This window comes from Acinonyx jubatus, chromosome D1 (genome assembly GCF_027475565.1).
Source record: "Acinonyx jubatus isolate Ajub_Pintada_27869175 chromosome D1, VMU_Ajub_asm_v1.0, whole genome shotgun sequence".
NCBI classification, from domain to species: Eukaryota; Metazoa; Chordata; class Mammalia; order Carnivora; family Felidae; genus Acinonyx; species Acinonyx jubatus.
The window spans coordinates 2,088,535-2,104,342 of NC_069390.1; the positions used below are offsets into that span (position 1 = coordinate 2,088,535).

The 15,808-nt window shown below is 56.5% G+C and overlaps 1 protein-coding gene across 4 annotated transcripts in view; it reads left to right on the forward strand.

Moving 5' to 3' along the window:
• Window positions 1-15,808, forward strand: part of KCNQ1 (potassium voltage-gated channel subfamily Q member 1) — a 318,704-nt gene that overhangs the window by 239,800 nt on the left and 63,096 nt on the right. For all 4 annotated transcript variants that reach the window (XR_008290216.1, XM_053202764.1, XM_053202762.1 and 1 more), the window contains 3 exons: window positions 4,161-4,255; window positions 5,120-5,166; window positions 6,189-6,250. Coding sequence is in view for 3 of the 4 variants with exons in the window: in XM_053202762.1 (XP_053058737.1) it covers window positions 4,161-4,255; window positions 5,120-5,166; window positions 6,189-6,250 (204 nt within the window). In the remaining variant the exon portion in view is untranslated. The remainder of the gene's footprint in view (window positions 1-4,160; window positions 4,256-5,119; window positions 5,167-6,188; window positions 6,251-15,808) is intronic.

Below are 15,808 nucleotides of genomic sequence, written 5' to 3' on the forward strand. Positions count from 1 at the left end.
CTGAGGGCTCCCGTCCCCCATCAGCTGTCCGTCCAGGGCTGGGTCTTCTGGGGCCCCCAGAAGAAAGCCAGCTGGTAGCAGGCCCAGCTCCTTCCTCCTGCTGTGGGGACAGTCCTTGGTCTGAGGAGGTCCCGGGCTCAGCCCTCACTCTGAGAGCATGTAGACTTCAGAAACGGGGACCCGCGGGGCTGCTCATTCTCTTCCCAGAAGGCTTGGCCACCGGCGCCTTTAAAAAGTGAGTGCCCGCTGGAATGGGGGTTGGGGGCTGCCCAGAGCAGTGGCAGTGTCCAGAGCCCCAAGCAGGGAAGGGCGGGGGCTGAGCTGCTCACTTCCCCCAGCGCGGACCCCGCAGGGCTGGGGCGAGAACCCGTGCCCCCGTGTCCTGCTCCCGGCTGCGGATTCCACGCGGCCCCTTCGGCAGAGCCCACACCCACTTGGGCCACGAGCCCGACTCGGTGGCGGGTTCTGGAGGCAGGTCCACGGTGGTTCTTCCCCATCCGTAACAGGAACCAAGAGCCCAAGAGATTGGCGTGAGACGGCGTCCTCACGTCCCGCACACGGCCATCACACGCGGCCGGCTTTTGGGGAGCATCTTCCCCAGAGACGACCACCACTGATCCGAGCCCCAGGAGCGCCCCTCGGCGAGCCTCCCGCCCCCCAATAACGAGTGGCGTGCAGCTGTGGGAACCCCCTCCAGGGGTCTGGTCTGGGCAGGACCAAGGGGACCCCAGGAACACCAGACATCAGCCTGGTGGAGCAGAGGGCTCCGTGGGGCATCTTCCAGGATGGGGATGGCCCCCAGCCCGAGAAGCCAGGCCCCTGAGGCTCCAGGGCCGGGCCTACCGCCTGAGCACAGCAGGAACAGTGGTGGGGGTCGGCTGTGCCAGGGTGGACAGCGGGCTTCCGGGGGGGGGCTGCTGTTGCCAGGATTTAAGCACACCCAGCACGGCAGGCAGAAACTCGGGGTTTCTGGCAGGCCCCGGTCGGGGGTAACGCGGGCAGCTTCCCACTCAGGACAAAGTTTGTCCCTGACAGACGGGGTTCAGGGGCTGGAGCTGACTCGGGGAGCACCCTGTCCCTGAAATGCAGGTGAGAAAACTACCTGCTCGCATCAGTAAGGGCAGTAGGGGCCCTGTACTTCCTTCCAGGCTGGGGTTCCCCTTGCCTGCCGCACAACACGGGCCAGGGCCCTGCAAGTGGCCTGGGAGGCCCCCAGAAGCAGGCCGGGCAGCCCCACCTTCCCTGCTCTCTGACGCACCCCTGTGCACAGGACCCTTGGGGGCCTCGAGTAAAGCAGGTGGGGCCCTTTGAATGGAGAGGCTCTGAGAGCCTCGCGATTTGTTCTTGCGGGGTACACGGGCTCTCAGGCAAGGCGGGGACAGGGGCGGCCTCAGCCTCACCAGCTGGCCCTTGTTGCCAGGGAGGGACAGGGATGGGGGGGGGGACCCACAAGGTAGCGGTGGGGGGCAGGGGGGAGCCCCTGGCAGGGAGGAGCTCTGCAGGGCTCCGGCCCAGGCCCAGCTGTCAGGGATGCCTTCCCTTCCCCCCACAACAGCCTGTCTGTCTGTCTGCCTGCGCCCGCACCCCGCCCCGCCCCCAGCCTCAGGGGCCGCAGACGTGGCGGGTAGCCCCCCGCCTGCCTCGCTGGCTGGCCGATGAGTGCCCGACGGGCCGCCCCTGTGTCTGGCCAGAGGAGCCAGAGCCTCGTAGGCCTCCGAGTTTGCCTTGAACTCCCGTGTCCACCGTCGGTCAGTCTGGTCGGCCCTGCATTATCTCAGCTCATCTCAGGCTCCGGCTGCTGCGGCCGGAGGAAACTAGCTCTGGAGAGAAAGCTGAGATGGTTTCTGCAGCTGGGCCCCAGGCAGCCCCTTTGACAGAGGCCTCCAGGAGTGGGGACCAGACCCTGGGGGACTCATCCGTACTAAGAGAAGTCTCAGAGGGCCTGGGGCCCCACTGGGCCACGGGCCCTGGGTCTCACCCGGCGTCACTGACCCTTCTGTGGTCTACGTTCTGACCAAGGTGAGGTGGGCGGGGCCGTGCCCAGCAGCCTTACCCCGAGCCACGCCCAGAGAGCCGCCCCCTCCTCTGCGGGCGGACACGCTCCCGCACTCCCGTGCCTGCCCAAAGGCACATTTGTGCCCACCAAAGTCCCAACACGCTCAGGTGCCCAGGTCTCCCTACACGCCACCCTCCACGACCTCCAGCCTGTCTGGGAGCCCGGCACAGGGATGTGCCCCACCCCAGGCCAGGCCTGCACCGCCTTGAACTCTGAAGCCAGCCGGTGCCCCAGCCTGCCCCAGACCTCACCACATGCCTGTAGGTGCCACATGCCTCACAAAGCGTTTTGGCCCACAGCAGGCTGTCATGACTCAGGGCCGCCTTCAGCGTGCACCAAGGAAGAGCTCAGACTCTTACAGAAGGGACGAGCAGACATTCCCATTCCCATCTTGCAGAAGGGACGGTCAGGGATCGGCATCCCCCATCGCACAGAAGGAAAAACCAAGATCTGGGGACATTAGCACTAGCCCGTACCCAAGTGTTGTTTTGATGACCGTCACTCAGCTCAGTGTGGACGGCCTGGAGTCCCAGCCTGTGCCCGACCCTGTGATGTCGGGACAGGCCTGGCATGCGGCCCACAAGGTGACACAGGTGGTTCTGGGGCCCCGCACGGTTGCAGGTCCTTCTGTTGGGGGCACAGCTATGGTTTGGGAAAGATCAGGGCAATCCCAGCCCCGCCAATCTCAGGGTCCTGACTCGGGGCCCGGAGAAGGACTGTATGTTGCCTGTGAGGGCCCCCCCGGTAGATCGTGTGGGGCGCAGGAACCCCCTGGGCCCCTGGGAGGGGGAGGCCTCTGCCTTGGACCTCCTCCAAGGTCCTGCCTTGGACCTCTCCTTGGACCTCCTTGGACCTGGCAAGCATAATGCCAGGGTGCCCGTGTTGAGTGCAGGACCCCTGGGCATGTCAGAAGGGTACCCAGGGATCTGAAGGAGGTGCCCTCAGGGGGGCCCGTCTTTCTGGGGAAGCAGGGGTGGCCACGCCCTCAGACTAGGGTAGCCCCAGTCTCGGGGGGAGAGGGCACCCCAAGGAGGGGAGGCCTCAGGTGGGCAGGGGGACATGTCCCCAGGGGCCCCCAGGCTCGAGAGCAGCCCTGACATCGGGTGGGGTATCTGCACCTCATTCCTTCTTGGCCTCTGACCCAGCCGGCCTGCTGCACCAAGATGTCCGGGCCTTTGCCCTCCTCAGCAAGAGGCAGCACCCCCAAACTCATTGCTAACGAGGACCCTGGGCCCTTGGGTAGGCGGGTTCTACGTCCCCACGCGGCTCTGGCTGGCTTGTGTGGGTGAAGGGCCTCCTGGGCCATCGAACCCCCATCCAGCCGGCCTGCTGCTATCCTGGGGGAGACCCTCAGCCCACGGGCTCCTGGGAACGGGGCCATAAATGCGGCTTGAGGTTTCACTGGCATCATAAGAAGCCTCATTCTCTCTGTTGTGGTTTCTGGTGATTTCACCTGAGCCCCACGTGCATTTACGGGCTCAGAGCTGGCACCAAGCCCAGGTGCCTTGGGGTCAGCTGCCCTGCCCTGCGCGGCCCCAGGCTTGCTGTGCAAACAGCCCCTCTGCCCTGGCGGCCTCAGAAGCCCGGCAGGCGGCCTGTGCCAGAGAGCAGGCACGGCTGGCTGAGGCTGTCACCTGAGGCCACCTCCACCTGCAGCGGAGACTATCTGGGAAGAGCGCAGAGCAGCCCCCCCCCCCCCCCGCCTCCCTGAGAACAGTGGGCACACCTGTCCGCGAGTGTGTCCAGGCTCAGCTTGGGGCCAGGGGGACAGTGGCTGCACAGAGCTGTGTGTGCCCATCAGCAGGACCAGCTCTTCCCAAGAACGGAGGCTGGTAACCAGGAAAGGGAAAGCAGGCAGGCCCCTGCGGTGAGTGAGCCGGAAGCTAAGGCCCAGAGAGGCCAAGCGCCGGCCCAGGATCACCCAGCCCCAGTGACCAAGACTGGAGCAGCCGAGCCACTGGAGAGGGCGTGCTGGGCCAGCACTGCCCTGTTGGGCCCCAGGGGTAACCTCCTTAAACCCACAAGGGGCCCCTGGAGGCGGGCGGCTTCCCTGCGAGTTGAGTTGCCCGCGGGGCCCGGGGTGACGCATCTTTCCGCCCTGCAGCAAGCGCGGAAGCCCTACGACGTGCGGGACGTCATCGAGCAGTACTCCCAGGGCCACCTCAACCTCATGGTGCGCATCAAAGAGCTGCAGAGAAGGTGGGCGCTGCTGCCGGGATCGCAGGACAGGGAGGTCGGCGGGGTGGGGGGGGGCCCTGCTCCACACACCCCCCCACCCCTCCCCCGCGCGACCCTGGGCAGCCCTTCCCACCGCCGGACCCACAGCTGGGGCCTCCTACCCCCCACTTCCAGGCAAGGGCCAGGCCCCGCCCCAGGACACGCCCACCGCCTGGGAGACTGCCAGGGGCAAAGCCCCGCCCCCGGGTCTGCACCTGGGCTGTCCCAGTCCTAGAGCTGGAGCCGCGAACCCTAAGTACCGGGAGCCACCGTGTTCCAGGCTCTGGCTTCGAGCCCGGAGCCCTCGTTCCCATGGAGGCAGCATGGTCCTTGGGCCCTGCGCAGGCTCAGGCCAGCTGTGCCTCTACCGCGGGCTAGCCTGGGAACCCAACGGCCTGTGTCACAGGGTATGGCTGGGACATCGTGCCTGTCCTCGGGCTGCTCCCCACCCCGCCCAGCCCCATGGCTAACCCGCTCTAGGGATATGAAGCCCACCCATCTCGGCAACCTGGCCTCGCTCTGGAAGGGCTCACTCGCGGGACGTTCTCTCTGAGTGTGGCTGAGGCACCTGGCCTGGGCCGCTTACAAGACAATGACAGGACACTGGGCAGTCCTGAGGCCCTGCGCTGCCCAGGGGGCACGTCTAAGGGGCTTTCCAGCCACGGCTCCCCACCTCTGAGCCCCCTGCCCATAGTAGTACAGCCTCTGGGGCCTGGAAAGCCCCCGGCAGCTTTGTGGGTGCCCCCGAAAGGGGTGGGTGGCTTGTCACACTGCTGGGCACCTTGCCTGTCCACCCACCAGTGCCCAGGCCCAGCATGAGCTCGTCCCTGTCTGTCTCCCTCCCAGGCTGGACCAGTCCATCGGGAAGCCGTCCCTTTTCATCTCTGTCTCAGGTGGGTTCCCACGTCAACATAGGGTGGCCAGGACCTTCACCTGCCTCTCCCCACCAGAATAGGCCACCAGGGCCTCAGAGGTACAGGACACTCAACACGCCAGAGGGGACCAGGTGGACCCAACCCTGAGCCAAGTGCCCTGGAATTACACGCCCTACAAAGAAAGTTTCAGTTAGTGCAAGGAACCACGTGGGTCCCTTTAAACAGCAGGCCTTCTGGGCCATCAAAGATCTAGAGGTAGAAACGTGACCCGTATCCTATGAAGGAGGAGACCTGAGGAAGGGGGCTCGGGGGGTGAGTAGCCAGCCCAGAGCCCGAGGGACCATCAGCAGCAGTGAGGGGGATGCCATTCTCCAGCTCTGACTCCTTGTGTCCTCTGGAGCGGGGCTACGGTCACACTAGGAAGTTCCTTGGGATCGGCCTAGCGGGAGCCGTGGCTCACACAGGGGCCAGAAGGCAGGGCAGCTCGGCCTGGGCAGGGCTAGTGCAGCCTGGGGCGGGGGACAGGGGGCACAGAAGGTCCACGCTCGTTCCCAGACCACCGCGATAAAGCAAATATCGCAATAAAGTGAGCCAAAGGATTTTAGGGTTTCGCAGTGCACGTAAAAGTTACGTTTACACCGTATTGTAGTCTACTGTGTGCGACGGCATATGTCTGCAAAACCAACGTGCATGCCTTAATTAAAAAGCACTTTGTTGCTCAGAAGTGCAAACCGTCATCTGGGCTCTCAGCGAGTCCCGTCACTGATGACAGATCACCAAAACCAAAACAAATGTAAGAATAATAAAAAAAACGTTTGAAATAGTGCAAGAATGACTGAGTTGTGGGGGTGCCTGGGTGGTCACAGACCAAGAGGCAGTGGGCCATGGGGCTCCCTGCCCAGCCCACGTCTGGAGCTCCCACCAGGGAAGAGCTTGCAGAGATGTCCTCCCAGGTGAGCCCCCCACCCCCGTCACCCTGCTCTCTGAGGCCCTGCCCCGGTGCCAACACGCGTCCCTGATTCTGGTGCTCTACCCCACAGAAAAGAGCAAGGACCGGGGCAGCAACACCATTGGGGCCCGCCTCAACCGGGTAGAAGACAAGGTAGGCGCGGGGGGCCCGGCCCCCCACTGGCTCTGCCGGTCACCGTCCCGGGGGCTGGCACCCGCGGTGGCCATTCGCTCTCCCACATCCGTCCTGAGCTGCCGTGCGGGATTCCGGGGGTGCTAGGGGGCTGCGCGCCTCCCTGCCCCCTCCTCCTGTGCTCAGTGCGGTTCGCACGGCCCCGGGAGCTCCCTGAGATCCGGCTCACATCCACCCCCCTGGATGAAGCTGGGCGTCGGTCCCTGGCGCCTGGTTTGTAGACCTCTGGCAAGGGGCTTCTTTACTGACCAGCGGCAGCCGGTGCCCACGGGCCCCTCCCGGTGCGCGCGTGGGGCGGGCAGTGCCGTCTGGGGGAACATGAGGTGCTGACCGTGGCTCGCAGGTGCATCATCGTGCGTGGGCAGGGAGGAAGGGTCGCGTGCTCGAGGACCCGCAGCTGTAGGGTTCTGACGGAGACGGTGGCCGGGCCGGCCAAGGCCCTGCTGGGTGGCCAGGTGGGACCCCGGGCCCGGGATTCCAATTCTGTGCCGCAAAACCCGTGCTCCCTCTGCCCCAGGCACAAGGTGCTCGGCCCCCCAGGATGCCCCCACTCCCCCAGCAGCCTTGCGGGCCTCTCAGCCCGGGGGGCCTCTTCCCGGGGTGCCCTGGGGGCCGAGGGAGGCTCTGGGGAGGGGGAGGGCCTTTCTCAGGCTCAGGCCCACCCTGTGAAATCTCTGTGGTCTGGAGCGGGCTGTTATCTTGCCCGACAGCTCGTCCGTCTACACGGGCTTTATCTGAAAGTAGCTAGGAGGCTAAAAATAGAGGAATTTCTGCTGGGCAGGGCCTGTGTCTGCCGCTCGGTTTCCCCGGCAACGCCGGGCTCTGGCCCGCTTTCAGCCCGCCGCAGCTGAGTGGGCGGGCAGGGGTGCAACTCTGTGTTCCCACCCAGGCGCCGGCCTGCAGCGTCACCACCTCCCCACCTGCTCCATCTGCCCCCGGTCCGGGCTGGCAGCTGGGCCGTGACACAGTGTGGGACCAGGCCGGGGGGGGGGGGGGGGGCACTGTCCAGGTGCCACAGGGACCCTCACTCCGGGCCTGGCCAGCTGACACATTTGACCCTGCCGCGGGGCCTGGCCCTCTGGCCAGTGCAGACCCGAGGCGGGCGGGTACCTGGCCTGCTCTCACTGGGCAGACAGCCCTGCCTGGCAGGACGGGACCAGTCGGGAGGTACCAGAGGCCCAGGGACCCTGGGCTTCGCCGCTGCAGTGAACAAGGTGTATCCTTGGCACTCTCTCTTTGTGCGTGGGGCCAGGGGCTCAGGGCTGCCATACCCTTCTAGAAGCAGCTGGTGGCCACACTCAGTGCAGCAGGCCAGGCATCTGTGTGGGGGCTTCTAGACGCCCAAGGAAGCAGAGCTCGAGCAAGGAATAGACCCAGGCCCCTCTCCCCGACCTCCACACCCAGCCCTGGAACCCCGGCCCCCACAGCCGACAGGAATTATGGCGGCCCGTGGGTGCATGAGCCTTCCTGCCCCCGACGGCCCCGGGAGTGGCCCCTGTTCCGCCAGCTTCCAGATGTGCTCGCCTCTCCTTGACCCTCTGCCCTGCTGTTCTCGGCCTTTCTCACAGCTCTGCCCGCCAGGTCTCAGGACAGGCCACCCCTTTAAACTCAGACTGAGCCTGGTGTCCTCTGGGGGCGACAGTGGGTAGGAGACAGGGTCTCGGGGAGCAGCACCCCCTCCCCAGGTTGGAGCAACGGCATCCAGCAGCCTGTGGGGCCTGAGGACCAGGATGCAGAACCTTGGTTGGCCGAGGTGGGGCCAGCGCTGGTCTTGGGGAAACAGAGCTACGTGCCCGCGTTTCTTCAGATCTGAACAACAAAGAAGTGTTTTCCGGAGTCCCTGATCCCTGGTGACAAGGTTTGGGAACAACGCCCCCAGCGGCCTCGGCACCCGGGAGAGGGGCCGTGGCTGGGCGGTAAGACTCGGACGTCCACACGGGCGGCGATTCGGGAGGCCGGTTCTGGGCGGTCTCCACCCCCTCCTGCTGTGGGGACCTGCTCGGGCTGAGAGGTGGCCTCATCTGCTCAGGGTCGCCACGGTCCCGGGCAGGCCATGCTCCCCGCCCAGCCTCAGCCCCACTGTCATCCCTCAAGGCGCTGCTGGAGATGGGCTGCCCTGGGCAGAGGCCACCCCTCGGCCTGCCCCGGCCCTCCCCCACCACCGGCCCATGCCCCCTCGGGGGACAGGCCCTGGGAAAGGGCCTCGCCAGGTCCAGAGGGCAGAGTGGCATGTCCCGGGCTCCACATTATCACAGTTATCACTGGGCCCATCGGGACTATAAACAACCCCCCCGAGCAATCCTGCTGACTGCAGGAAGCCGGGGGCAGGAAATCCCTAACCCCACCGCCACCGGGCCGGCCCTCGGGCCTCAGCGGTCCGGGTGCCCTATCCCGGGCGGGCTCTCGGAGCTGCAGGCCAGAGGCTGGAGGAGGAGGGGGAGAGGGGCGTCTGGGCTGCACGGCTGCTGGCCCCCATTCTCGGGAACGGATCAGTTCCAAAGACCAGGGGTGTCTGGGGTGTCCACTTGCAGGGAAAGCTAGCTCAGCTTGTCCGGGGGCGGGGGGGGCTCAATTTCCCTGCAAAGAGCCCCCTTTCCTTATGTCCAGGCCAGGGGGCCACATGGGACAGAAGGGCCCATGTACTCACTGCCCGAGCCCTCGTCACGGCTCGTGCGTGGCAGTGGAGGCTTCCCCCAGCTCAGAGCCCCCCACCCGTCTGTTCCCGCCCCTGGCTGCCGAGCATTCCCACCCCACGGCCTGTGCCCCCATGGGCCTCCCCCTCCAGACGGCCGGGAACCTGCCCCCCACCCCGGCCTCCCTTCAGTAGTGAAAGCAAACGGTGTGAACCGCTCTTTGCACGCTTCTGTTTAAAAAGCCACCCCGTGCTCCTCCGTGCTGCCTGTATTCCGGAAAGGACTTGTATGTGGCCAAGCCAATCCTTTCTTACAGGTGGGGAAACTGAGGCCCGGAGAGGTGGAGCGCTTGCCCAGGGTCACACAGCTGGCTAGGTGAAGAACCGGTCCCAGCGGAGGCCACAGAGGGGTCGGGGAGCTGAGGTGCAGAGACAGAGGGAGCCAGAAAGTGCTTCAGAAACACAGAAATATGAGGGGCCTGTTGGAGGAGAGGCCGGGTATAAGCGTGGAGGGCCAAGCAGGGGGCAGGCTGGGGCTGGGGAGTGGGGGGCAAGCAGTAAGGTCCGGAGGCCGAGCCGCCCAGGGGAGTGGCACAGATTCAGACAGGCCCCGGAACAGGAGTCCTGAGAACATGGCCCCCTGCCCGGCCCCCGGCTCCCGGCTCTTCCAGGGCTGCTCAGAGGACAGGCGTGCCCTTGGCTCCCTGGGGACTCCCTGGGGAAGACTGCTCCAACCTTCCTCCCCGTGTGTGTTCTTAGCTCGGTCCTCAGGACCCGCTGCACCGTTTATGTTGAGCCCTGTTTATTTTGCAAGTTCAGTTCGTGCTGCTTTTGCTGATACGAGGAACACGGTGGGCTGGGGCCGGGAGCATTTCTTTCTTCTCTGTTTCTGCCGGAAACGTCCACGGCTTAAAGCCTGGAAGGCCTGGGTTTGCAGGCCCCGGTTCAGAGGGTGTGGGTGGGAAGGGGCCCCCCAACACCTGACCCTCCTTCCGCAGGCTCCCGTCCCAGGCCCTGGCCAGGCATACCTTTCTCCTGGACACGAAAGCCCCCCGCCACAGCTGCCCTGGCCCCCTCCCCTCGGATCAGATAAGCCCGGCTACCCAGGCCTTGAAGTCTGCACCAGACTCGGCTCCCTTGCTCTGGCCTAATCCCCCCAGCCGCCAGCTGGCCTGAGGCCCCGTCCTCTCAGCAACTCCCTCCCCGCTCACCCCAAGGAGCCGCCTTGATGCCCTGCCCTGCTGCTCACCACGGCCTCCCCGCAGCCTCTAGGTGTTTGTCCTCTCCCACTAGGTGATCGTCCGGCCGTCCCTTTGGTCTCCGGCCTCACCCACCCCCACCTCACATTGTGCATCATTTCCCAGGCGCTGCTGAAACCCGCTGGCTAGTATTTGCTTCAGGAGTTGTGCGTTGGCATTTATGTGTGAGATACACACACAACCTAACTGTCCTTTTTCTGTGCTGCCTTCGGCAGGTTCTGGTATGAAATTTATGTGAGCCTCGCTGAGTGGGCCGAGAGGTGTTCCCTCTTTTCCTGTATTCTAGAATATTTTACTGAGAATTGGGATTTTTTTTTTTTCTCCCTTGAATGTTTAGTGACGTTTAAAGGTAAAGCCAGCTAGGCCTGGTGCTTTCTTTGCGGGAAGACTTCACGTTCTAAGTCAGTGGCCTCAACGGTTGTAGGACACAGGTTTTCCATCTCTTCTTGTGTCAGTTTTGTTGAGTTGTACGTTCTAGAAATGTGTACATTTCTTCTCAGTTTTCCAACTTACTGGCATTATCGTTTTATTTTTTTACTTTTTACTTAATTACTTTGAGAGAGAGAGTGTGTGAGTGGGGGAGGAGCAAAGAGAGGGAGAGAGAGAATCCCAAGGAGGCTCTGCTCTGTCAGCGCAGAGCCCGACACGGGGCTCAGACTCACGAACCATGAGATCATGACCTGAGCTGAAATCAAGAGTCGGAAGCTTGACCGACTGAGCCCCCCAGGTGCCCCCTGGCATTATCATTCTAATGCCTGTATCCTCAGGAACTAGGAACCTTTCTTAATTGCCAATATTGTTTATTTTGCCTTCACGTTTTTTCCCATTGGTTGAGCTTGCCAACTATTTGTCGATAATAAATTCATTAATATCAGTGAAAAAAATAAAAAACTTTTGACCTTGTTGATCCTTACTATTGTAGGTTTCCATTTCGTTTCATTTGCTTCCTCCTATTTACATGGCCTTAACATGGCTCATTCTCTTCTTAGGTGGATAGTTCCTAATTTTCAGGCTTTCTAGATTTCTAAGATGTGAATTTAAGGTTATACATTTTCCTCTGAATACCACTTAAAGTGCATCAACCAATTTTGATATATAGCATTTAAATTTAATGTTCATTCCCTTATGTTTTTCTGATCTCCATCATGACCCCTTGTCTGCCCCAGCAGCTATTTACAGCCTGACCTTTGTCATTGGTAGAATTGTGGGAGCTTTCTAATCTCACTTGTCAGAGAAAGTGATTGGGTGACATCAGTCCTTTGAAATACTGTGACACGTGTTTTGTGGTACAATAAGTCGCCCATTCTTCTAACTGGACCTTCTGTACTTGAATGCCATGTGTCTCCTGACGTTGTCGGGTGCAGGGTTATATTTATGTCCATTAGGACAAGCCGGCTAATCGTTTTCTTGAAATCTATATTCTCACTGGAATATTGTTATCTACCCAATCCATCACTCCTGAGAAATACAACAAAATTCCGACTGTTGTGGAGAATTTAGTGTTCCTTACATTTCTGTCAGCTTTTGCTTTATATGTTTTTAGATCTTATGATTAGATGCATATATCCAACTTTTTATACAGTCACTGTTGGATTCAGTGTTTTATACTCACATAGCATCCTCTTTATATCAAGTAGTGTTTTGCTTTCCCCTGAAGTATATTATCATTGCTATACAAACTTACTTTTGTTTGCACATCTTTTTTTTTTTGGAGCTTTAATTGAGGTGTAATTTGCATGCCATAAAATTGATGCAGTGTAAATGCACAACAAATTTTAGTAAACTTCTTGTTCGATGTGCAGCCATTGTCAAAACTAAGCTTGATGAACGCGTGCGTGGCTCAGTCGGTTAAGCATCCAACTTGGTCTCAGGCCATGATCTCATGGTTCATGGGTTCAAGCCCCACATCTGGCTCTCTGCTCTCAGTGTGAAGCCTGCTTTGATCCTCTGTCTCCTCTCTCTCTGCCCTTCCCCCCTTCTCTCTCTCTTTCTCAAAAATAATAACAAAATTTTTTTAAAAAAAGATTTCCTCCACATCCTCACCAGCATCTAGAGTCTCCTGATTTGTTCATTTTAGCCACTCTGACCGGCATGAGGTGATATCTGAGTGTGGTTTTGATTTGTATTTCCCTGATGAGGAGCGACGTTGAGCATCTTCTCGTGTGCCTGTTGGCCATCCGGATGTCTTCTTTAGAGAAATGTCTATTCATGTTTTCTGCCCATTTCTTCACCGGATTATTTGTTTTTCAGGTGTGGAGTTTGGCGAGTTCTTTATAGATTTTGGATTCTAGCCCTTTGTCTGATATGTCATTTGCAAATACCTTTTCCCATTCCTAAAATTTGCCTTTTAGTTGTGTTGATTGTCTCCTTTGCAGTGCAGAAGCTTTTTATTTCATGAGGTCCCAATAGTTCATTTTTGCTTTTAATTCCCTTGCCTTTGGAGAGGTGTCGAGTAAGAAATTGCTGCGGCTGAGGTCAGAGAGGTTTTTTCCTGCTTTCTCCTCTAGGGTTCTGATGGTTTCCTGTCTCACATTCAGGTCCTTTATCCCTTTTGAGTTTATTTTTGTGAACGGTGTGAGAAAGTGGTCTAGTTTCATCCTTCTGCATGTTGCTGTCCACTTCTCCCAGCACCATTTGTTAAAGAGACTGTCTTTTTTCCATTGGATGTTCTTTCCTGCTTTGTCAGAGATTAGCTGGCCATATTGCACTGTTGGTGGGAACGCAAACTGGTGCAGCCGCCCTGGAAAGCGGTGTGGAGGTTCCTCAAAAAATTAAAAATAGATCCACCCTATGACCCGGCAATAGCACTGCTAGGAATTTACCCATGGGATACAGGAGTACTGATGCACAGGGGCACTTGTACCCCAATGTTTATAGTGGCACTTTCAACAATAGCCAAATTATGGAAAGAGCCTAAATGTCCACGAACTGATGAATGAATAAAGAAATTGTGGTTTATATACACAATGGAATACTACGTGGCAACGAGAAAGAATGAAATCTGGCCATTTGCAGCAACATGGATGGCACTGGAGGGTATTATGCTAAGTGGAATAAGTCAGGCAGAGAAAGACAGATACCATATGTTTTCACTCTTATGTGGATCCTGGGAAACTAACAGAAGACCATGGGGGAGGGGAAAAAAAGTTAGGGAGGGAGGGAGGCAAACCATAAGAGACTCTTAAAAACTGAGAATAAACTGAGGGTTGATGGGGGTGGGGGGGTGGGTGGGTGATGGGCATTGAGGAGGGCATCTGTTGGGATGAGTACTGGGTATTGTATGGAAACCAATTTGACAATAAATTTCATATTAAAACAAAAAAGATTTCCTCTAAAGAACAAAAAATTAAGCTTGAGAACATTTTCAACATCTCCCCAATTCTCCCAATTCCATTTGCAATCATTGCCATTTCCCACCCCAACCACAGTCAAAAACTGACCTGCTTTCGGTCTTCGTATCCTTAAGTTTCTATATGGCTAGAAATGTGCCTTTTGTAAGTGTCTCATGCAAACGGAGCCATCCAACTTGTGGTGTTCTGAGTGTGGCTTTTTTTACATAACGTAACGTTCCTGAGATTCCTCTGTGTCGTGCCGTCTATTTCTTTCCTTGTTAACGCTCACTAGTATTCCGTTGTGTGGCTAGACCGCATTTTGTTTATCCTTTTGCCAGTTGATGGACATGTGAATAGTTTCCAGTTTGGGGGTATTATAGGTAATGCTGCCGTGAACCGTTATCTGTAAGTCTTTGTATGGACACATGTTGTCCTTTCTCTTAGTTAGGTTCGTAAGAGCGGAACTGATGGCTTTTATGGTAAGTCTCTTTTCACCTTTCTAACAAACTTCTAACCTGTTTCCCAAAGGGGTCTGGACCATTTTGATTTCCCACGAGTAATGTCCAGAGGTTGCCCTTTCCCTGTATCCTTGCAAATACACCGTAGGGTTGGTCTTTTTTATTTTAGCCAACCTGGTGAGTATGTAATTGTACCCCATTGCGGGTTTGATTTGCATTTCCCTAATCGCTAATGACGTCGAGCAACCTTTCATGGGCCTGTTGGACATTCATAGTCGTGTTTGGTGAAATGTTTATTCAACTCTCCTGCCTGTTTTCTAACTAAGCAGTTTATTCTGTTGTTGTAAGAGTGGTTTATATGTTCCAGATACAAGTACTCTATGAGATATATGACTTACAAATATTTTCTCCCCTCTGCGGCTTTTCTAATCATTTCTTTTCAAAACAAAAGTTGTAAATTTTAATGAAGTCCAATGTATGTTTCTTGCAGAGCTCATGATTTTGGTGGTGTACCCAAGGCCATGAACATTTTCTTCTGTTTTCTTCTCGAAGTTGTATGGGTTTAACTGTTACATTCAGGTCTATAATTTATTTTCAGTTAATTTTGGGGTGTGGTGTGAGGTCAAGTCTAAGTTAAGTTCCTTTTTTTATTTCTTTTTTTTTCCTTATAGAAATCCAATTACCTCAGCCTCTTTTATTGGAAAGACTATTTTTCCTACCGTGTTGTCAGACAGAAATTATATTGTCAGAAATCAATTGAGCATAAACATGTGGGCTTATTTCTGGATTCTCAATTCTGTTCTCTTGATCCATATGCCTGTCCTTAAATCCACACCCCACTGTCTTGGTTATTGTAGCTTTGCAGTATGTTTTGAACCCAGATAGCGTAATTCCTCCAAGTTTTTTCTTCTCCCTCAAATTGTTTTGCCCATTCTAAGCTCTATGAATTTTTCTACAAATTTTAGAATCAGCTTGTCAGTTTCTACCACATTAATGAAAGAAAGAAAGAAAGAAAGAAAGAAAGAAAGAAAGAAAAAGAGAGGCAAAGGAAGAAAGAAAGAAAGAGAGAGAGAAAGAAAGAGAGAAAGGAGAGAAAGAAAGAGAAATAGAGAAAGAGAAAGAAAGAAAGAAAGAAAGAGAGAGAGAGAGAAAGAGAGGGAGAAAGAATGAGAGAAAGAGAAAGAAGAAAGAAAGAAAGAAAGAAAGAAAGAAAGAAAGAGAAAGAGAAAGAAAGAAAGAGAGAGAGAGAGAGAAAGAGAGAAAGAAGGAGAGAAAGAGAGAGAGAAAGAAAGAGAAAGAAAGAAAGAAAGAAAGAAGGAAAGAAAGAGAGAGAAAGAGAAAGAAAGAAAGAGAGAGAGAGAAAGAGAGAAAGAAGGAGAGAAAGAGAGAAAGAGAGAGAGAGAGAGAAAGAAAGAAAGAAAGAAAGAGAGGGAGAAAGAAAGAGAGAACGAGAAAGAGAGAGAGAGAGAAAGAAAGAGAAAAAGAGAGAGAGAAAGAGAGGGAGAAAGAAAGAGAGAAAGAGAGAACGAGAAAGAGAGAGAGAGAAAGCAAGCAAGCAAGCCCACTGGCGTTTTGATAGGGATTGTCGAATCTTTTGTTAAACTTACCTCTGAATATTTTATTATTTTTGGTGCTATTGTCAATGGAATTGCTTCCTTCATTTCATTTTTGAACCGTGTATTACTAGTATATAAAAATACCATTAACTTTTTATATCAAACTTATAAACTGTGACTTTGTTATTAACTTTAGTAAAGGTTATTGTCATTGTTGTTGGTTCCTTGGGATTTCCTACATATAGGATCATGCCATGTGAATAAAGACAGTTTTGCTTCCTT